General features: G+C 45.7%; 1 protein-coding gene across 1 annotated transcript; it reads right to left on the bottom strand.

The window, feature by feature from the left end:
* Positions 1–607: 607 nt before the first annotated feature.
* LOC125540406 (berberine bridge enzyme-like Cyn d 4) lies at positions 608–2517 on the bottom strand. Its single transcript, XM_048704021.1, has one exon. The coding sequence runs from the start codon at positions 2480–2482 to the stop codon at positions 872–874; it is 1611 nt and encodes a 536-aa protein (XP_048559978.1). The 5' UTR covers positions 2483–2517; the 3' UTR covers positions 608–871.
* Between the last annotated feature and the right edge of the window lie 20873 nt (positions 2518–23390).

Genomic DNA, 23390 nt, shown 5'->3' on the forward strand with positions numbered 1-23390 from the left:
AATGTTGATCTATTCCTTTTATTTTCAAACTATTTATAGTACAAAATCTCATCAAACAGTCACCATCGCCCTAAGACATGGTAGTCACATTGATGTCGGTCTTGCAGAGTGCCACTCATGCATGGAATCATGGAACTTTAAGATGGTTTACAGTAATCTTTTTTGTTGTTCACCGTGACCCTTTTGAATCATGGTAATGATAAACTTGTATGGTACAATGTATGGACAAGTCACACGGTCCTACTATGTTTAACACCTGGTGGCTGTTTCCTTCTTGGTTGGAGTCATCTCCTTCAGTATTATTATGAAATAGTTCACATGTACCGTTTTATCCTCATGCATGCACACTATGATACTTGACGCAGAATAGCACAAAGTGGAGCTCGCATTCGGTGCATTCCAATGACCAACCATCACCGTCCGTGTTTTTAATTTGTTGTAGTAATGTGCACATTTGGTGGTTGCTTTATTTACAAAACAGGATGAAAGCTTTTTTCGATAGTAATGTGCACATTTGATTGTGTGTCTGCTCTGTTCGAGAATGAAGAGCCATCTTTCATTGTAGTAGTGTCTTTCCACACCTATCGCACCAAAGAGCCCAGTCACAGCTTGGACAAAGGGACAATATCATTCTATTTTATTTGTTATTTTTCATAAACTTTACATTTTTTTCCACTCATGATTATAAACACGTCACGTCACCAAGACACACAATATTTTAGCCATAGAGAATGAAATTAAGAGACGAAACATGCAACCACATGAAACGTGCGGTAAGCAATCCAAACAATTCAAAAAAAAAGACGAAACATGCAAAGACAATCACGAGCACTGCACACTCCAAAGAAATGAAAGTCAGATCAAATGGAATCTACGGTATCATTTTCGCAGCGGGAAGAGGAGGGATGCTCTGCTCATTCCTGAAGAAATCATGGGGATCCACCATGGTCTTCACGGCTGCCAACCTCTTAAAATTTCCTTTGAAATACTTGTCTCCCCAGCTGACTCTAGCCTTGTCATAGCTCGTCACGTTACCGTCCAACTCATTCGTCCCCAGGTCAAGGTCCCTGTAGTTGACATACACAGCCCTTGGGTTCTTGGACACGTAAGGCTCCATCTCCTTGTGCAGTCCCCTGACCCAGCTCATTCGCTTCTCCGCTGCTGCCGTCCCGTTCTCGTACCAGAAGGAGTAGTACTGGAGCTGGTAAAGGTTCCCCTGCCGGTGCGGGAACGGCGTTTCCGATGGCGAGATGCTGCTCATCAAGCCACCGTAAGGGTCCAGCATGAGCAGCGCCGCCTCGGGCTTCTCGAGCCACGCCGTCCATATGCTCTCCCACACGTCCCTTGGAATGGGCTCTTGCACGTGGTCGGACTTGACCTTGAGATAGTAGCGCGGATTGCTGCTCCTGTTGAGGAGCTGCTTCAGTGGTATGGACGTCGCGGAGAAGCCGAAGAAGACCGTGGACTGGACCCAGCTCACCTCCCGGCAGTTTTGCTCCGTCATTCCAAGCTCAGGGAAGCGATCTTGCATGAGCCGATGGAGGTCGCCGCACCGGCCAAGAAACAGCGCCTGGAAATTAGCTTGCTGGTTCAACACGAGCACGCGGAGGTACAGGTCTTTCGGTGAAACCGGCGCCATCTCTTGCCATTTGGTAATCAATTCGATGGCGGATTGGTTCCTTGACCGGATGATGCTGAACACCGTGACGGTCTCCGGCACTGGGACTAGCCGCACCTTCCACGAAAGCACGACGCCGAAGCTCTCGCCGCCTCCGCCACGGATAGCCCAGAAGAGGTCCTCCCCCATGCTGCTCCTGTTCATCAGCCTTCCGTCGGCGTCCACGACGAGGGCGTCGAGGACGTTGTCGGCGGAGAGGCCGTACTTGCGTGCCAGCGAGCCGAACCCGCCGCCGCTCAGGTGGCCACCGATGCCCACGGTGGGGCACGAGCCCGCCGGGAACCCGAGCGAGCAGCTGGCGGCGCCGACGGCGTAGTAGAGCTCGCCAAGGGTGGCGCCGGACTCAACCCACGCCTCAGCACGCGCTGGGTCGACGTGGATCGCCCGGAGAGTGGCGAGGTCCAGCACCGCAAAGGGCTCGTTGTGCTTGTGGAGGTGGACAGATGCGTAGGAGAGGCCCTCGTAGTCGTGGCCACCGCTGCGCACGCGGACGCGGACGCCGTGGCGGCGGCCGCAGCGCACGGTGGTCTGCACGTGGGCGTGCTCGGTGGCCGCGATGATCCCTAGAGGCTTGGAGGTGTCCGGCAGGATGTAGCGGAGGTTCCAGGCGGTGGAGAGCAGGAGGGCAGAGTAGGACGGGGTTGCAGGGGTCTGGATGAGGCGAGACGGGATGTCCGCGGAGAGGCAGCCAAGGAATTCATCGATCGCAGCAGTGGAAGCTAAAGAGGGCGTATTTTGACCTGAGAGGATGCAGAGGGTTAGGACAAGGTGGTGTAAAATTGTCGTCCTCGGTGTCCTTGCCATGATTGATTGATCCGCAAGTCAAGTGGCAACTATGGCTGTGAGCGCTATATAGAAGGCGGCAACTATATATATAGTTGAAGCATCATCTGTATGAATTTTGATTTTGCCAACCACATGTCCCATGCGGTAGTTCAAGCATCATCTTTCATATATAGTTGACGGAGTGGTTCCACAACTGGCCAATATGTTCCGTACAAGAAAAAGCAAAACGGTGGAGGAAATCAGAGACCAACTTCGCAAAGTTACTAGAATAGTACCAAGAGTTTATAATACTCCTATATGTTTTGTGTCTAATCTCACCTATACTAACCCACTTCACCCCCATTGCAGTAAAGCTCCATATCCCCAGTACTATTGCCTACGCCTACCTTCGGTGAACTTTTTTTTTTTTTTTTGGAAAACAGAACCATTGGGCTGGGCTGTTTTGGTTTCCTCGTTTGGTAGAGCTCCTGCAAAAGATGCTGCCCCTATTCTAGTTATTGAGTAACTTTTGTTTGCAACATATTTCAAATTAGAGGGACATCTTTTTTTTTGCAAAACAGAGAGAGATCTTTTTGGTAACTCAGTTACTAAACATTCTTCAAAATGTTTGTTTGCCATTTCTTATGAACAATTGGGCCATCTAGTAGCATGGGCAAAGTGGGCGACAGAACAGGGCCCCCAAATTTGTAGGGGCCCCAATTCTAATTGAGGTCTGCTTCGGTACACCCCCCTAACGTATAAGGGCATTCTGGTCATACAGTGCTTAGTGTATGCTGCGTCGTATGCGCCCATCGCCCAGCGTCGCGTACAGCCGAGCCGATACGCCACCCTCCCCAAGCCGGCACATGGAAACAAACAAACACACACACACACACACCACGACCTAGCCCGGCGTTCACGCGGCCCGATTCAACATCGCCCCTGCCGGTCGCTGCCATTGCCCGCCAGTTGCAGCCCACGGTTACCACCCCCATCGCACAATAATTCTACACTTACGGGGCATAGGCCACGGAAGAGAGGTTACGGACTAGCGTGTCTGCTCCTCATTAACCTCTCTCCCTCCTTCAATTTCGTTAGGGGTGCCACCACTAACCAACCACGGGTTTACACTTTCGTCCGTAACTCCTTCCATGCCAAAACTGTCCGTAAGTGTAGCATTTCCCCCATGCAGCAAAGCTAGTTAGCAAGCTAGCTAGTAGCTTGATTGATCTTGCATGCAAGAGTACACGTACGTACGTACGTAGGCGACCTGGTTAGAGCTGGCTTGCCGCGATGGATGGAATCAACTCAGCTCTCTCAACGAAACCTCTCAACAAGAACGAACGAACGCTAAGGCACTAAATCGTTGTGATGGCCACAGGTGCCTATCGCATCTGTTGATAGGATCGGGGTCAGGATGGAGAGAGAAGAGTTGAGGGCTATTCAAAGTGAACGGATGACCTCCAACTCAAAACTTTAGAAGTAGGAAAGATGCTTACGATTTCTGCTAGGTTGGATTGTGATTTGATCCAGAAATTCATTGTACTCCGGTACTCCCTGACAGTTTGTGATTCTACCCCCACTGCAGTATGGATCAATCTTGAGCCATTATATTAGAAAGAATGAAACAGTCCAAACTTATTTTCAAGTATCGTAAAAGATCTTCAAAAATGTTCTGCCAAATCAATCAATGCTTCGCTTAATATAAAAAAAACTTGGAAAATGGTGGATCAGATCGATGATAAGTTGGATCCATGTTGGCACGATCTATAAAAAGTAAACAATGCAGTATCAGTCAGACCAGACCCCTTGCAGAATAGAGGAAAAACAATCAAATTAGTAAGAGTTTGATTATTTGTTGGCACCAGACAAATTAAGCAGCAGTTGATGCAATCAAGTTACAGTCAACACCGAAATCCATTGACCCGTTTATTCATATAGGCACATGGTTACATGTGGTGTGCGATATATGACAGTTGAGCTATATTTTAATAACTGGTTGTTGTGAGAAAGGAAAACTTGATCTGCAGTACTCTGTCTTCTACTAGTGGATTTGATACAATTACTGCATAGCCTGATACTATGTTTCCCGGGAGAGATATGGTCAAGACACATACCCTTTTTGTTGGTTGTATCTGGGCTTCATCTATAGTTTCCAGCTCCGATTAAACAAGCATGTGATTTTATTCACCGCGTGGACTAATTTGTTCTTTTTTCTGGAGGCTGGTGAGTTCTTATAAGCTTTTCATTGAAGAGATGTTTTTCATTTCGCTAATGTTGTATTTTTTTTCAAAACAAGGTGTCTTTTGGAAAATAGAAAATTGCAAAGCAAAGTAGAACCATGTCTAGACAAGGTTTTGCCGCCAGATTCAATCTCTCTACCTCTTGAACCTGCTTCCGTTTTGTTATCAGCGGAACTATTTTACTCAAAAGGAAATTGAACAAAAATGCCTAGCTCTTAGAATGTTAATTATTGTCGGCTGCATATACATCAGGGTGCCGTGAAACCATAAACTTATCTAACAAGTAAACCAAACAAGCTCTTTTCTAATGATACAATATATTTAGCTCGTTAGTAAGATTAATAGTTGTGGCTCCCTGGAAGAATTTTTTCTAGACCTCAAGAAACAACTATAGCCCAGCAAACGACAAGCTTGTTGGTGTTTGGCTCATGGCAACTTGCTTAATAGTCCAAGAAAAATAAAATAAAGCTTTTGAAAATATGCTGAAATTTAGATGCTAGTTTATTAACATTCAAACTACTTTATAAAAATATTGGAAGGATAAGTTTGAAAACCTTATATTACAAGTTTTACTTGAGTGGAGATTTTACCAATTTATACCTACGTTCCTAAATGTAAGGTTTATTATTATTTTAAAAAGTGAAACTTCTCTAACATTGACCAAGTTTATAGACGAAAATATTAATGTCTAGAATACCAAATCGTTATTACTAGAATCACCATGGAATGTGTTTTTATTTTATATATTTAATATCGTAAATCTTGATATATTTTCCTATAAAGTTGGTCGAACATAGACAACCTTTAACTTTTTGAAAAACTAATACACCTCATATTTAGTAACGAGGGGAGTAGTTAATAAAAACATTATTTTAAATATACAACTATTCAAAGAAAATCATGAGGTGTTATTATATGCATATATAATAGAATTCCATCAGATTGGTGATTACAAGCTAATTACATTTGGGTCATTACATGTGAACTTTAAATTGAAGGATATACATTAGGCTTACATAGAGAGGAAATTGAATGTCATCCTTTTCTTAATCAAGGGATTGTAGCTTTTGATTAAGTTAGAAGATATGGGTCATGGTAAAGACACTATATAGGCGTATATTTTCTTACTTATTATGGGTGAAATTGATTAAAAATTGCTAGTTGAATGATCTTAACTTCTTTTGGGCCAATAACTAATAATTCCAACAGAACCAGGACAGGGAAAGGAAAGGGAGAGGAAGCATAATCTAAGGGCGATGCTGACATGTACTTCTCATTTTCCATTCATTTCATCTTCTGTTTGGGTATCAAGCAGCAGCGTAGTTGCGAGGATAGTCATGTTTATGCCATCAATGAGAAGATGTGAAGAGTGCGCTTGCTAGGTTTTTAACTTATCTAGCCGAAGACTGATGCATGAGAGCTTCTGGACTTCTATGTCCCCTACCCCCACCCCCCAGCCGCCGATGGCCTTTGCTGTGCCAGTGTCGGCTACCTCTAATGATTTGTCTGGCCATGCCAATGCTAATAACAACAAGAATAAGAAGAAAAGGAAGAATGCTAGGGTGCCCTCGACGCAAAAGCGTGCCGTCACTGCCGCGTTGGAAAAATCAAACAAGGGTTTCCCGGGCTCGTCCCGAGCCACCATATCGGGAGCACCCCGCCGACAGCAGATCTCCGGCCAGAGGCCCCAAATCGGGCGAAGCCAGCGGAGGGAGAGCAGAGAGGGGTTTGAGTTGAGATTCTCATATCGAAATCCATTGATTTTTCGTCCGTATGTGCTCTACTAAAGGACAAAATCACATATTAATTCTGTAATAATGCATGGACTAGAAAACAAGATCACAGAGAAAATATAGCATTAAAACTTCTAAGCTTCACCTAAAATAGTGTACCCAATAGCAAATGGACCGACAAGTCCGATGTCAGTACTACAAAAGGTTGTAATTCCGCATCTAGTTGGCTTGGTGGCTGAGGTAAAACATAGAACCACAGGTAAGTTCGGCGTCATTTTAATATATATAGGTGTGCTGCCTCAAGAATAAGCATGTTCTCACATGCCTGCAACGTTTTAGCAATAATATACCCTCTTATTTGTTCCAAAAATGAATAAAAATATGGATGTATGTAGAACTAAAATATGTCTAGGTACATTAATTTTTTTGATAATTATTTTCGGACGGAGGGAGTAGTAGAAATAACGGATAGCAAGGCACTCAATATGACTAGCCCTATAATCATGATCAGCAAGGCTCATCTCATAGAAAAAGTGTATAGGGTGCGGTTGCGGCATGTCATGGGCGTAGCGAACATCAAACCATTGTTGTTAATGAAGCCAAAATGATTGCACCGGTCCGTGAGAGACAGGTCGATATCCTGATCCGTGAGGCGGAAAACAATGTGATCCTTGCGTCCAGTGGGCTCGCGCCCGACGGTGTGTGATGGGGTGCTCAGGAATTTGAGTGTCAACCGGCAATAGGTTCTAGGGTCCTTAAAGACAAAGCGCTGCAAACCAATAGTAGCATCATGGTCGGCTCTATATTGGGATTTTATATTTTGGGATGTTCAATCTCAATCCTCTTATTGTATTTTGGGATGTTCAATCTCAATCCTCTTATGTTATGAATCAAATTTTGTGAATTTTGAGAGAGAAGTTCATTCCTCGATGGGTCAGTGAGCAATTTCTAAGATAAACCATAATTTAAAACCCTAACAACTAGTAATCAAACATGTTTCGGTGAATCGCTGGTACAGGCAAGAAGACGAGGCATGCCTGAGATGAGAATGGACGTGGGCATACAAGTTTTAGGCGGGTGTTGCGAGAGGCTGGATGACGAGAGCTCACACGTCCCTCCTTGCCTTTGTTGCCTTGACATGTGGGGAGGCGCTGATACACAGTCGCAACCACCATTAAGCTTCAAGACCCGATGTGAAGTCCCGATGGCGTGCCCCTGCATGTGCCCCGTCGACCGCATTTTCCCCCCTTCTAGACATTTCCAACACCGAGCCTCAAACCGCTCGCAAACTTCAGACCTGTTTTGCCATCCAACAGGGGCTATATCGGTTCGCCGACCGGTTCGAACGTAATTATACCCGCAAACCGGAAACAAACCGAGAGGGGGGGGGGGGGGGGGGGGGGTCTTTGCAGGCGTCCGAAAAAACTGCACGCGTGGGCGTGATTCGAACAGGCGACTCATGGTTCTATGTACGCAACGCTAACCAACCCAACCACCTCACCTAGTGTGTTTACTCACACCGTTTCCCTTCTTTCTTTCTTTTTTCTTTTTCGAACGGTTTCGTTCTGTCTTTTTCTTGTAACGGTTTTGTTCAGTTTTTTATTTTTATTTTTTCCTTTTAAATTTTTATTTTTATTTTTTTTTCTCTTTGCTAAATGTGTGAATGTTTTCTTCAAATTTGTAAACTTTTTACCAACATTCATTAAAAAAATTCAAACTCATGATTTTTGTTAAACCGATCAATTGTTTTTCATATTTTTCATGTTTTTTGAAAATCCTTGAACTATTTCCAGATTTGTTATTTTGTTTTCAAATCGGTGAACATTTTTTCAAATTTGTGAACATTTTTAGAATTGATTAAATTTCTTTGAAATATGATGATTTTATTTTCAAATTTGATGAACTTTTTTTTCAAGTTGATGATCTTTTTTTAATAATTGATCAACTCTTTTCAGATCCTTCAACTTTTTTCAAAATAAGCTGATTTTTTTTGAATTTGTGATTTTTTAAATTGATGAGCTTTTTTTGGAAAATCGATGAAATTTTGATGAACTTCTCCAAATTTGTAAAACTTTTTAAAATTTGTGAACTTTTATTTGAAAATAACCTTGAACTTTTGTTTGAATTCATGATTTTTTTTCAAATTCATAAACCTTTTTTCAATTTCATGAATTTTTTCGTAGTCCTAATTCTTTTTCCTTTTTTGTTATAAGTCAACGGTCAACACTCCATGTCCTCGGGCAATGGTCAATGGTCGCTGATCAATGGCCCTAGGTTAGAGTGAATGATCAAAGCGTGTTTGTAATCGATGCGATTCTAATGTAGTGAACCCCGGTTGCATTCACGTTCTGTTGGGCCGCGCACAACGATCGTCACACAGGTGCTAGAAGGTGGCTGGGAGCAACTAGTTAACGAGCGCTCCTTCCGGAGCCTCGCAACGATCAGTGTCACTTGGCGCTCTCAGCCATTCAGCACGTGTCGCGTTCTGGACGCTTCCTCCGGATTTTGTTTTTATTTTATTTTTTCGCACGCGTTTTCGGTTTTTTAAACGTTTTTTTGTTTTTTTCGGCGTTTTGATTTCCCCCCGGTCTTCCTTAGCTTTTCAATAAAAAAATTGAAAAAAAATTGCGCGAAAAAACGCGTTTTTTTCCTTTCGCGAAAGTCACGGTTTTTCTTCCGAGAGAGGCACGGTTGTGCTTTCGCGAGAATTACGGACGTGCCTTTTGGAAACAAAAAAAAAACGCGTTTTCTGTTTTTTTTCTTTCGCGAGAGTCACGGTTTTGCTTTCGCGAGAGGCACGGTTGTGCTTTCGCGAGAGTCACGGCCGTGCCTCTTGGAAAAGGAAAAACAAAACGCGTTTTTTGTTTTTTCTCTTTCGCGAGTCACGGTTTTGCTTCTGCCAGAGGCACGGTTGTGCTTTCGCGAGAGTCACGGCCATGCCTCTCGGAAAGGGGAAAAAATACGCGTTTTCTGTTTTTTTTTCTTTCGCGAGAATCACGGTTTTGCTTTCGCGAGAGGCACGGTTGTGCTTTCGCAAGAGTCACGGCCGTGCCTCTCGAAAACGGAGAAAAAACGTGTTTTCTGTTTTTTCTTCCTTCCACGAAAGTCACGATTTTGCTTCCATGAGAGGTACGGTTGTGATTTTGCGAGAGGCACGGGCGTGCCTCTTTCGGTAAGGGAAAAAACCGTGCTTCCGGTTCGGTTTTTTTGCCCGGTTTTTTTTGAAAAAAAAGTTCGTCAAAACCTATCAACATGGGATCTAGTTTTGAAGATCTCGACGCGAGGAATCCAATGGTGAAAGCGGTTCGAGATTTGGACGCACGGTTTAAGAGATAAAACGTTTTGAATAAACGGATCTACGAAAAAAGAGAAAACTCTCAGGTGGCGACAAGTGCCGCGCTACATGTGCGCCACTTATCGCGACCTGGGAAATGGAGTGTTCTTTGCAACGAGTACTCCTTAATTAGTGATTTCGGCATAAGGTTCCCTATAGGAGCTCTCAGGAACCACGACACATGCTAGAGGAACTGGTGGACTGTTTGCGTGGTGGCCCGATGACCTCGAAACTTGCAGCGAAGAATAAAAGGTACATCCCTTTGACTTCTTCAGAAGGGGCGCGGCTATATCTCCTTCATGTGAGAGAAGCTTGCGACTAACTGATACGACTTGCAGTGGCGCGAGCATATGTAACGACCCAGTGTGTGGGAGGCCACTGCCTCATTTTTTTCACTTTTTATTTCATTTTTATCCTTTTTTAGTTTTGTCTACACCTACAAATATTCTAACCATACAGGAGTATATTACAAATATATTCTTTACTGTTGTCTACACTTACAAATATTCTAACCATTTATATTAAAAAATGTATACAAAAAATCTACAATATGTGTGAAAAAGTTGATCATGTATTTAAGGAAAATGTTAATCAAGGTTTTGAAAAACAATATTGACCATGTAATAAAAAATGTTAAACTTGTACTTGCAAAATAATAAATGTGTATTTAAAAAAAGTTAACCATGTATTAAAAAAGTTAAAAATGTATTTGAAAAATGTTAAATACGTATACAAAAATTGTTGACCATATATTAAAAAAAGTTAGAACTTGTATTTCAAAAAATGTTAAATGTGTATAGAAAATTATTGACCGTGTAGTAAAAAAATAAACTTGTATTTGAAAAGAAGTTAAATGTGTGTATTAAAAATATGTTCAACTTGCATTTGAGAAAGTTAAATGTGTATAGAAAAAATGTTGATCATGTATTAAAAAATGTTAAACTTGTACTCCCTCTGTCCCAAAATTTTTGCGTTAGATTTGTCTAAATACGGATGTATCAAGTCACGTTTTAGTATTAGACACATCCGTATCTAGACTAATGTAAGACAAGAATTTTGAGACGGAGGGAGTATCTGAGAAATGATAATCAAGCATTTGAAAAATGTTAAACATGCATAGAAAAATTATTTACCATGTATTCTAAAAATATAAATATGGTATTTGAAAATGTTAATAAAGCATTTGAAAAATGTTAAACATGTTTAGCAAAAGGTATTAGATATATACCAAAAATGTGTATAGAAAAAGAAACCCGAGAGAGAAGGGAAAACTGATGATAAAGGAGAAAGAAAGAAACAAACCCGAAGAAAAATGAAGAAAAAGGATAGAAAAGAAAAGTTAAGGAAAATATTAGTGAAAACCGAGAAAGAAATAAAGAAAACTTTTGAAAAAACAACGAAAAAAGAAAATAAAAGAACCTGTGGAAATAGAAAAAACCTAGAGAAAAACCTGTGGAAAAACAAAAGAAAAAACTGAAGAAAAATCCCGGAAACCCAGTGGAAAAATTGGCTCGTTTCGTGTTAAGTAGGTAGCTCTCCTACTACTTAACACCAAACGGACGCAGCGCTGGGCGTCTTAGGAGACCAGGGTTCCACCCCTCGCGCGTTCCCTTTTTCCTTCTCTTATTTCATTTACGCGAATGGGCCAGCCCGACCGATTGCTGTAGACGCTTCAGTAAGACTGAAGAAAAACTCGCTGTGAGCGAGATATAGCCTTTTAATTCTCTGCACGCGATGACATGGGCCGTCTGACTCCGGTTCCACGTTGTGCTAAACTTGGGCCCGTAACGCGTTAGAGTTCTCGAAACAAAAAGGGTAATCTCCCATCGATACAAGCCGAGGAGCGAGGAAGGGGTACGTATCGTCATCGATCGATCATGGCGGCGGCGCTTCGACTACAGGCGGCGGCGCTTCGACTACAGGCGGCGGCGAGGATGCTCCAGCGATCTCCGGCGGAGCAACGGCTCCGGCTGCTGCCACGGCTCTTGCACGGCGCCGGTTCACCGTCGACCCCCTCCGCTGCTGCCGAGGTACGTACCTACATGCTCCATCATCTCACGAAACTAAAATAGACAAAGACGTACTTTTTCTCATTAATTAAAGCCTCGTATATACAAGTACTCACTCGTGCTGCGTTGCGTCCGGTCGTCACCAGAGGCTCTCGTTGGTGCAACTGCACGACAGGCAGCAGGAGCTGTCAGAGGAGCTGTACCCCGTGCTGCTCGAGCTAGATAAGAGAATACTAGGCAAACACCACAAGGCCACCGGCTTGATCTTCCGCACCAGATACTCGGATCTGCTCGGGATCGTCACCAAGCACGTCGATCCTAGACCAAACGACTCCAACTGGTACGTAAGTATGGTACATACTACCTCTGTCCTGGTTTATTGGTCCCTTCATAATTTATGCCAAATTTTGATCAAAGATTTAAATAATAGAATGTTAATGCATGTCAACAAAAAAATATATCGTTGGATTTGTATTTAAATTTAATTTTCAATAATATGATATGCATAAATATTTTGTTAGTTAAATTTATGGTCAAAATTTGGCACGAAATACAATAAAGACCAATAAACCAGGAGAAAGATAGTACATACATACATACGTACATACACACCTATTTTCTCTGCGCTCTTGTTAGTTAATCAGTAGTCTTTTCTTTCACATGCATGCTTGCAGGCGGTGGTTTCGAGCCAAAGTGATATTGTCCAATGGGTGCGCATGGTTGGTGGGTCTGGGTTTCCTACATTGCATGTGCTTCCATGATCTGCTTGCGGAAGAAGAAGAAGAAAATGATGTAGATAAAGAGGAGTGATAAAATTTCATATATCTCGGTTGGTGTCAGGTCTTTAGTTGCTCTATATAGTTTATACATCATGTTTTTATCATTCAGGTCTTTTCTGGAATGCAAGGTATCTAGGAGATCCTCACACACAAACCTTTATTGCTAATTTTATTAGACATTATAACTTTAGTTTTGTTGGTGTATCTGAAACTAAGAAGCAATCTTTTACATATATGTTTTTAAACATAATTAGTGATTATACTAAATTTGAGTGTATTTTTTGTCCCGCCAGGTGTTAATACTAATGCTTTTAAGGTATTAGATTAGAAAATGAAGTTGGCATTTATTTTGTCAGAGCTCTGGTAAAACATTCGAACAAAACAATAACATTTGGAATATAGTATCTGTTTGTGGGTCTGCTCTGTGAGGAGAAAGATGTTTATGTTAGAGTGTAGAACAAAACAATAACAGTTGAAGTTTGGGTGCCGGAAATTGTATCAAGCGAGTCAACTCTTTGCAAGTCTTTTGTCTTTATTTTGTATCATTTTGCTAGCTAAGCCCCTTCTTGCTAAGACTTGATCTGGTCTCTATGGCTTGTACTTTGTTAGAGCAATTCTAGCAGACCCCGCATCCGGCCGGCCCACAAAACGCGTTTGCGGTTCGTGGAAAACGGCCTTTGCGGGCTGGCTCGGACCGCCGCAGATGCAGACCCCACATAACGGATCCGTAAAAAAAAGATATTTGTGGAATATGCTCTTTTACGGGTCGGCTTTGCGGGGTCTGGTCTGGCGCAGCTACTTCCGGCCCGGAAAACCTAAATTTGATCCAACATAATGCATTTCTTTGCTTTTTCAACAACATTGGATACATAAGACGTCACCAAGTCTTTGCTAAAATAGCAAGTCCAAAGAAAACAAGAACCACAAGTATGCGTTTTAGAAGATTTCCAACTTCCATAACTCCTCCCACTAGTTGAAGCAATATCTTCTCTATGCATTCATTGTTGATCTGCGGATTCTTGATCTTGCATTCTTCATTCTTCATCTTTGGTTCAAAAGAAGCAGACGTTGCTTCCCCTCTAGTTGCACATGCTGCATCATTGCCTTCGATTCTACTAAGGAGTGCATCAACATCTATTAAGTTTCTTTCTATCAATAAATCAATGTATTGACCTTTCCAAAACCAAAATGAGCATCCATCTTCCTACACAAAAGAATGACCATGTTCGAAATGAAGATCCGCAATTGAACCAAAGAATGAGCTACCCAAGTGCACGTACCCCGTCGTTTTCGCATTTGAAGAACACCCATACGGGGTGCTTCGGCGCGGCCGAAGTAAGCCGCAGCACTGTCCTCGTGCAGTCGTCGCACTGTATGAGCGGCAACGGCGAGCCACAGAGCCGCTGCACGAGCGTCGAGCCCGATGGACGGCCGGACGAATCCATGCCCGCAAATCGTTGGCGGCGCCGAGAGGATGAACCTGTCCCTGCATGCGGTGATGCGCCCTTACCGGGGCTGCGGGAGATGCTCCCCGACCACTCCATTGCTGGGCGCAGCCACCAGCGGGCGGCAAAAGCCAAATCCAGCGGCCCCACGATGAAGTGTCGCAGATCCGCAAATCCGGCGGCACGCCAACGCGGAGGGGGGGGGGGAGTCTCATGCGCGTAGCGGCCTTTCGGCGTGCTCCTGCCGGTGGCTTTGGCCGGAATCTTGGGCGGCGGCGCGAGGGGAAGAGGAGAAGTGGTTGGTGGGGAAAGCGCGGGCTGAAATGTCCCCCCCCCCCACCCACCAATCACTCCCGCTTATATGCAGGGCACCGCGGCCGCGAGGGGGAACCCCGCGTATTCCTGGGTTGGGGTCGGGATTTTGCCGCGCCCCCCAAAAATTTTTGCGGGCCGGGGCGAGATGCGTGGTCTAATCGGGCAGGTTTTTTTACCCCGATCCGCATTTTGGCGGTTATTTTGCGGGTCGAGGCGGGACGCGGGGTTTGCTAGAGTTGCTCTTAGGCATATTCCCATAAGATCAAGCATGTATGTTAAGAGAGCTCAGTTAGAAAAATTAGTAACTAAACTTTGCTGAAGTTTTAGCGATTCAACTCTATGGCAAGTCATCCCATCAAAAAAAAAAAATCTATATGCGATGTCTTTGTTAGTCTTCATTTTGTATACATGCATCAGTAATGAACAGTTGTAGCTTCTCCTTGCTGAGACGTACTTGATCCAGTTTCTATCGCTTCTATATATTTTGCTTGGCATATCCTGATAGGAAATCTCTTCTTTCCCACCGACTGATTTTGCGTGCGCGTAAGTCGTCCTCATCGCTTGCCACGTGCCCCGGCCCGAGCGTCCGCCACCTACCTTTATCCAAAGATGAGCGCTGCTCCACCACCCATTCTTTTCCATCCCAGCTTCTTCTGCTTCCTCCCACGCATCTCAGCTCCTTTGCTTTCCGCTGCGTGCTGCTCCGCATGGCCTTGCGAGGAGCTCCGCTACATCCTCCTACACCGTCCCGCAAGGCCGCTCATTGCGTGTTGCAACAGGACTCAGGGCCACCGGCGCTACTTTTCTCATCCCAATCACCGGCGCTGCAAAGTCGGGGCCATTGCTTCTTGTTAGAATTAGAGATAGATTGTAATCTCAACTATTTATCCTCTCTCTCTCTCCCATAACAACCTTGGTCTCTATCTCCTTGTACCGAACCCGTATCCTAGCGATCGGGCAAAACCTTGTACGCCACAGCAAGGGCTCTTCTTGCCCTCAATCAATATAAACCCACGCGACTCTATACGGAGAGTAGGAACGCTTCCATCTGACATGGTATACAGAGCCATCCTCTTTCCATCTATCTAGCCAAAGCTCCATCGATCTCCAAAAATCAGATCGCCATGTCCTCCTCGGCTCCCGTCGCCCTCAACCTTGGTGCGCCACCTGCCAAGAAGCTTACCAAGGGGAACTTTCTCCTATGGAAGGCTCAAGTGATGCCGGCCTTGCGAGGAGCGCAGGTCACCGGCCTCCTAGATGGAACAGACGCAGCGCCCCCGAAGACGGAGGAGCAGCAGCAGTCGGACAAGACGACGGTCACGGTGCCCAATCCCCTCTATGCGCCATGGCTGTCCAAAGATCAGCAAGTTCTCAGCTATCTCCTGAACTCTCTGTCGAAGGAAATCCTCGCCCAAGTTGTGAGTAAAGAAAATACCTTTGATTTATGGACTGCTATCATCACTATGTTTGCCTCGCAGTCTCAATCTCGAATCACGAATTTGAGAATTGCTATCACCACCACCAAGAAGGGCTCCATGTCAAGCTCCTCCTACATCGCCCGGATGAAAAATCTGGGGGATGAACTTGCTGCAGCAGGCCGGCCTGTCTCCGATCCAGAGATGGTGGACTATGTCCTTGCCGGCCTCGATCGGGACTATGATCCGGTCGTGGCGGCGATTGGCGCCGTCAAAACCTCCATCACCATCGACGAACTTTTTGCCCAGATCGCTGCCTTCGATCAACGGGTAGAGATGCTAGGCGACGGTCCAGAAGCTGGCTTCAACACCTCCGCGAACCTAGTGTACAGGGGGCGTGGTCAGCCTCGTGGCAGAGGGCGCGGGCGCGGCAACAGAGGCCGCGGCCGAGGGAGACGCTCGCCCTCCTCCTCTTCTTCAAGCGGCGGCAACAAGAGAGGTGGCCGTCCCCAACAACAGCAACAGCAACGTCCACAACACCGGGACTATCCCGAGTGCCAAATATGCCTCAAGCATCACCGCGGAGGAGCCCGTGAGTGTTGGGATCGCTATGAGGACGATGAGTATGAAGAAAAGGAGGCAAACGTCGTCACCAACTCCTACGGCGTCGACACAAACTGGTATGCGGACTCCGGTGCCACTAATCATATTACAGGAGAACTCGACAAGCTGACCGTCAGAGACAAGTACCGTGGACATGACCAAGTGCACACGGCAAGTGGATCTGGTATGAAAATCACTCACGTTGGTAGTTCAATTGTTAAAACCCCCATGAAAAACTTGCATCTTAAAAAAGTTCTATATGTGCCCACAACATGAAAGAATCTCCTTTATGTTCATAGATTTACCCTTGATAATCGTGTTCTCATTGAATTCCATCCATATTTCTTTTTCGTAAAGGATTTGGACACGAGGAGAATACTTCTTAGGGGCAGATGCGTGGGAGGTCTCTACCCGCTCATATCTTCATCGACACCATCAAATAAACAGGCTTTAGTAGCTGTCAAGCCTTCATCGTCAAAGTGGCATAGTAGACTAGGTCATCCTTCATCAGTTATTGTTAAATTTGTTCTTAGCAAGAATAATCTTCCGTACTCTCATGAGTCCAATATTGAGTCTGTTTGTGATCCATGTCAACCAGCTAAAAGTCATCAGTTCCCATATCCCATATCTACCAGTATTTCCACTGCACCATTGCAACTTGTGTTTTCAGATGTGTGGGGACCAGTCCCCACCTCCGTTGGTAGACACTCATATTATGTTAGTTTCATCGACGACTACAGCAAGTTTACTTGGATCTACCTCCTCAAGAAACGATCCGAAGTATTTCAAGTTTTCAAGAACTTCCAAAATCTTGTTGAGCGCAAACTAAATACTAAAATCATCGCCATGCAAACCGACTGGGGAGGTGAATACAGAAAACTAAACTCTTTCTTTCAAGAACTTGGCGTCTCACATCATGTTGCATGTCTTCATGCACATCAACAGAATGGCTCCGCTGAAAGGAAGCATCGCCATGTTGTTGAAGTAGGGCTAGCTCTAGTAGCAAATTCATCTATGCCACTAAAATTCTAGGATGAAGCCTTTTTAACTGCTACATATCTCATCAACTTACTACCCAGCAAAGTCATAAATTTTGAAACTCCCATCACACGCCTCTTTGGCATCTCTCCTGACTACAATTCGCTACGTGTTTTTGGTTGTGCATGTTGGCCCAACCTTCGACCATATAATACATGCAAGCTCGCTTTCCGTTCAAAGAAATGTGTGTTTCTTGGGTATAGTCCCATTCACAAAGGAGTCAAATGCCTAGATGTTTCTACTGGCAGGGTCTATATCTCTCATGATGTAGTATTTGATGAGTCAGTATTCCCTTTTGAGTCCCTTCATCCCAATGCCGGAGCACTTCTCAAACAAGCAATCCTTCTTCTTCCACCACATCTCCAAAACTCTAATCATGGGGGCGACAATTGTACTAATCCAACTGATGATCCTACTAGTAGGACTGTGCCTCCATGTGTGCATGATCATGCAGCAAAAAACGGAGCAGAAATTGGTGGAGAAAATGATCAAATTTTTGCAGAAAATGAGCCTATATTTCATGCACCAGAAGAGGACGAAGCTGGCGCGGAGCACGAGGTGGATCCGGAGTCACCTGGAACTCCTGTTCGTCTGACTGCCTTGGATCAGGTGCGTAGATACGCGCCGAGCCGCGCGCCTGGACTCCTCCTGCCGCGCCAATCAGCAGGCGTCGTGTCGTCACGTGCGGACGAGCCGCGCCCCGCACCGCGTCCCACGCGCAGGCAGGCGACAGCGACAGACCTGGTGGGGTCCGCATCGGGATCCCCATCTCACGCGCATGCGCCAGCGATCAGCGGAGCGACAGAAGATTCGGTGGGGTCTGCGTTGGGATCCCCGTTCCATGTGCGCGCGACAGCGACCAGTGGCGGATCTTCTGCAGCCATATACTCCAGTGGATCAGACACACCTCAGGCCACGGGATCTGCTGTGGAAAGCGAGTCTAGGCGCTCTTCTGGATCTTCTGAGCCGGAGCCTTCTGCGCCATCTCCTGTAGCACGACCAGCACACGCACGTCGAAGTCAGCCCCAACAAGTTACAACTTCACGTGTCATGACTCGGTCGCAAAAAGGTATAAGAAATCCAAAAATCCGAACTGATGGTACTGTTCCATATGGTATGCTGTGTATCGCAGGAGAACCAACAAAATTGGAAGATGCACTTGGGGATCCCAAATGGAAAAATGCAATGGATGATGAATATTCAGCGCTTATGAGGAACAAGACTTGGCATCTTGTACCAGAAAAAAGAGGTAAAAATATCATTGACTGTAAGTGGGTTTACAGAATCAAGAGAAAAGCAGATGGCTCCATTGACAGGTATAAAGCTCGTTTGGTTGCAAAGGGTTTTAAGCAGCGCTATGGTTTGGACTATGAAGACACTTTCAGTCCTGTTGTCAGGGCTGCAACTATTAGACTTGTGTTAGCTATTTCTGTGTCCAAGGGATGGAGCTTGAGACTGCTATTCGTTCAGAACGTGTTTTTGCATGGTGTTCTGGAAGAGGAGGTTTACATAAGACAACCACCTGGGTATGTAGATAAAAGGCACCTCATCATGTGTGCAAGCTGGACAAGGCACTTTATGGCCTGAAGCAAGCACCAAGGGCATGGTACTCAAGGTTAAGCTCTCAGTTGAGGCGTTTAGGCTTTGTTGCATCTAAGGCTGATACTTCATTGTTCATCTACAACAAGGCAAACATAACCATTTTTGTACTAGTATATGTTGATGATATTATAGTTGCAAGCTCATCGCAAAGTGCTACTAATGCCCTTCTGCATGATTTAAGCTCAGAATTTGCTTTGAAGGATCTTGGTGATCTACACTTCTTCTTGGGCATTGAGGTAAAGAAGAATCAAGATGGCATAATACTAAACCAGGAAAAATATGCCACTGAACTTCTAGCTCGTATGGGGATGAAAGATTGTAAGCCTTCACCTACACCACTATCCTCTTCAGAAAAACTTTCAGCTTTTAAAGGTGATCCACTCAAAGAGGAAGAAGTCACAAGGTACAGAAGTGCAGTAGGAGCCCTACAGTATTTTACATTGACAAGACTAGATATTTCCTTTGCTGTTAACAAGGTTTGTCAGTATCTTCATGCACCCACTACTGTACATTGGGCAGCTGTTAAAAGAATTGTATGGTATATAAAACATACTGTGAGTTTAGGCCTTCAAGTTAAACGCTCCAACTCCACTCTTGTTAGTGCCTTCTCTGATGCTGACTGGGCAGGATGCAGTGATGACAGGAGGTCAACTGGAGGTTTTGCAGTATTTTTTGGTTCTAATCTTATCTCTTGGAGTTCTAGGAAACAAGCCACAGTATCCAGGTCAAGTACTGAAGCTGAATACAAGTCATTAGCTAATGCTACTGCTGAAATCATTTGGGTTGAATCGTTGCTCAATGAATTGGGGATTAAACAACATCGTGTGTCATGTTTGTGGTGTGATAATCTATGTGCCACATATCTCTTTGCAAACCCAGTGTTTCATGGCAGAACCAAGCATATAGAATTTGACTTTCATTTTGTAAGAGAAAGGGTTGCAGAGAAGAAGTTGGACATACGATTCATTCCCTCCAGAGACCAAGTTGCAGATGGATTCACCAAAGCCTTGCTAGTCAAGCCATTCGAGGAATTCAAGAAGAATCTCAATGTAGGATAGTTGAGATTAAGGGAGGGTGTTAGAATTAGAGATAGATTGTAATCTGAACTGTTTATCCCTCTCTCTCTCTCTCTCTCTCTCTCTCTCGTAACAACCTTGGTCTCTATCTCCTTGTACCGAACCCGTATCCTAGCGATCGGGCAAAACCTTGTATGCCACAGTGTTATCTCCGAGCTCGGAGCTCTGTCAATGGCGAAGACACACACACACGCGAGACTGAACCTTTTTGTTGCAGCGCACTGAACTGCTGCGTTTTCTCCTCTCTTTATTCACTTGATGAACGGGAAAAACGGATCAAGAACAGCCCCCACTACTGGATCGTGCCATCCCACGATCATGGGCGTGCTCATGCCGCCTGCTAAGGGCCTCGGGATCGCACATGCCGCGTCCTCAGGCACTGTCTAACTGAAACGAGTAAATCGCTAACTGACGAAACTGAATAACTAACACTACAGCCGCAGCTCTAACTGAACTCCAGAACTGCACGGCTCTAGCGATCTGTCACGCTAGATTATTTGCTAACAATCTCCCCCTAAGCTAGTCGTGACAAAGAACCTAAACCTCAACCATGCCGATGCGCGTGCGCGGCTCCAAGAACCGCGTGCGCCCAAGTGACTTCGTGAAAATATCCGCGAGCTGATCGCCGGTGGCAATGTGCTCGACCCTGATCTTCTCCTCCTCCACGCACCTTCGAATGAAGTGGTATCGAATGTCAATGTGCTTTCTTCGGTCGTGGAAGACGGGATTCTTGCACAACTGGATCGCCGACTTGTTGTCGACGAAGACTGTGATGGCGCCGGCCTTCTCTTTAAGCAACTCACCCACGAGCATGCTCAGCCAGATGCCCTGGCAAGCCACGGTCGTTGCAGCCACGTACTCGGCTTCGCACGAAGACAGTGCCACGATCTTCTTTTTCTGCGACTGCCATGTGATCGGAGCTCCTCCGAAGAAGAAGATGTTGCCGGACGTGCTCTTGCGATCATCAATGTCGCCGGCCATGTCCGAGTCACTGTATCCAATAAGCCCCACATTGCTGCCCTTGACATACTTGCACCCATACCTGCGTGTGCCAGCGATGTAGCGAAGAAGGTGCTTGACGGCGGCCAGATGCGCCGTGGTCGGCGTCTCCATGAACCGGCTCAGGTAACCCACCGCGAATGTGATGTCTGGCCGCGTGTGGGTGAGGTAGCGGAGTCCTCCGATGATGCTGCGGTAGTCCGTGGCATCCACATGCGGTTCTGGTCCCTCCTTGCTCAACTTGAGGCGTGGCTCCATGGGTACGTGCGTTGGGTTGTAGTCCGCCATGCCTGCCCGCTCCAAGAGCTCGCTGGCGTATGCTGCTTGCGACAGGACGATCTCCCCGGCCTTCTGCTTCACCTCAATGCCCAGATAGAAGCTGAGCAGGCCGAGATCACTCATGCGAAACCTGCCCATCATCTCTGTCTTGAACCCGAGGATGGCCTTGGCGTCACCACCGGTGACGACGAGATCGTCGACATACACACCGACCAGGAGGCGTCCTTGCCCCTCGCCCCGTGTATACATGGCGTGCTCCGACGGACAGCTCGTGAACCCAAGCTGCTGCATGGTGCGATCAAGCTTGGCGTTCCAAGCCCGCGGTGCCTGCCGCAGCCCGTAGAGCGCCTTGTGGAGGCGGTACACCTTGTTCTCCTCGCCTCTCCGCGCGAAACCTGGCGGTTGCTTGACGTAGACCTCCTCCTTGAGCTCGCCATTGAGGAAGGCCGACTTGACGTCCAAATGGTGCAGCTCCCAGCCACGCTGAGCCGCCATGCCGACCATGACACGCACGGAGTCCAGCCTTGCCACGGGCGCGAACGCGTCGTCGTAGTCCACGCCCTCCTTCTGCACGAAGCCCCTCGCCACGAGCCTCGCCTTGTGCTTGACGACGACCCCTGTGGCATCCTTCTTCAGCTTAAAAACCCATTTGAGGCCAATGGCCGTGTGACCTGCAGGCAGGTCAGTGAGCGTCCAGTGAAGGAAATATGCCCTAGAGGCAATAATAAAGTTATTATTTATTTCCTTATATAATTATAAATGTTTATTATTCATGCTAGAATTGTATTAACCGGAAACATAATACATGTGTGAATACATAGACAAACAGAGTGTCACTAGTATGCCTCTACTTGACTAGCTCATTAATCAAAGATGGTTATGTTTCCTAACCATATACAAAGAGTTGTTATTTGATTAATGGGATCACATCATTAGATGAATGATCTGATTGACTTGACCCATTCCGTTAGCTTAGCACTTGATCGTTTAGTTTGTTGCTATTGCTTTCTTCATGACTTATACATGTTCCTATGACTATGAGATTATGCAACTCCCGTTTGCCGGAGGAACACTTTGTGTGCTACCAAACGTCACAACGTAACCGGGTGATTATAAAGGAGCTCTACAGGTGTCTCCAAAGGTACATGTTGGGTTGGCGTATTTCGAGATTAGGATTTGTCACTCCGAATGTCGGAGAGGTATCTCTAGGCCCTCTCGGTAATGCACATCACTTAAGCCTTGCAAGCATTGCAACTAATGAGTTAGTTGCGGGATGATGTATTACGAAACGAGTAAAGAGACTTGCCGGTAACAAGATTGAACTAGGTATTGGATACCGACGATCGAATCTCAGGCAAGTAACATACCGATGACAAAGGGAACAACGTATGTTGTTATGCGGTCTGACCGATAAAGATCTTCGTAGAATATGTAGGAGCCAATATGGGCATCCAGGTCCCGCTATTGGTTATTGACCGGAGACGTGTCTCGGTCATGTCTACATTGTTCTCGAATCGTAGGGTCCGCACGCTTAAGGTTTCGATGACAGTTATATTATGAGTTTATGAGTTTTGATGTACCGAAGGAGTTCGGAGTCCCGGATGAGATCGGGGACATGACGAGGAGTCTCGAAATGGTCGAGACATAAAGATCGATATATTGGACGACTATATTCGGACATCGGAAAGGTTCCGAGTGATTCGGGTATTTTTCGGAGTACCGGGGAGTTACGGGAATATGGGGGGAGAAGTATTGGGCCTTATTGGGCCATACGGGAAAGAGAGAGGGGCTGCCTAGGGCAGGCCGCGCGCCCCCCAAGGCCTAGTCCGAATTGGACTAAGGGGAGGGGCTGCGCCCCCTCCTTCCTTCCCTTCTCCCTTCCCCTTCCTTGTCTCCTACTCCTACTACATGGAAGGACTCCTAGTTGGACTAGGAAAGGGGGAATCCTACTCCCGGTGGGAGTAGGACTCCCCTAGGGCGCGCCATAGAGAGGGCCAGCCCTCCCCTCCTCCACTCCTTTATATACGGGGGCAGGGGGCACCCCATAGACACACAAGTTGATCTTCGTGATCGTTCC

The sequence above is a fragment of the Triticum urartu genome, chromosome 1 (assembly GCF_003073215.2).
Source record: "Triticum urartu cultivar G1812 chromosome 1, Tu2.1, whole genome shotgun sequence".
In the NCBI taxonomy this organism is placed as follows: Eukaryota; Viridiplantae; Streptophyta; class Magnoliopsida; order Poales; family Poaceae; genus Triticum; species Triticum urartu.

Excerpts from the sequence above, each read along its gene's own strand:
- LOC125540406 (XM_048704021.1), bottom strand. The coding sequence starts at position 2,482 with ATGGCAAGGACACCGAGGACGACAATTTTACACCACCTTGTCCTAACC.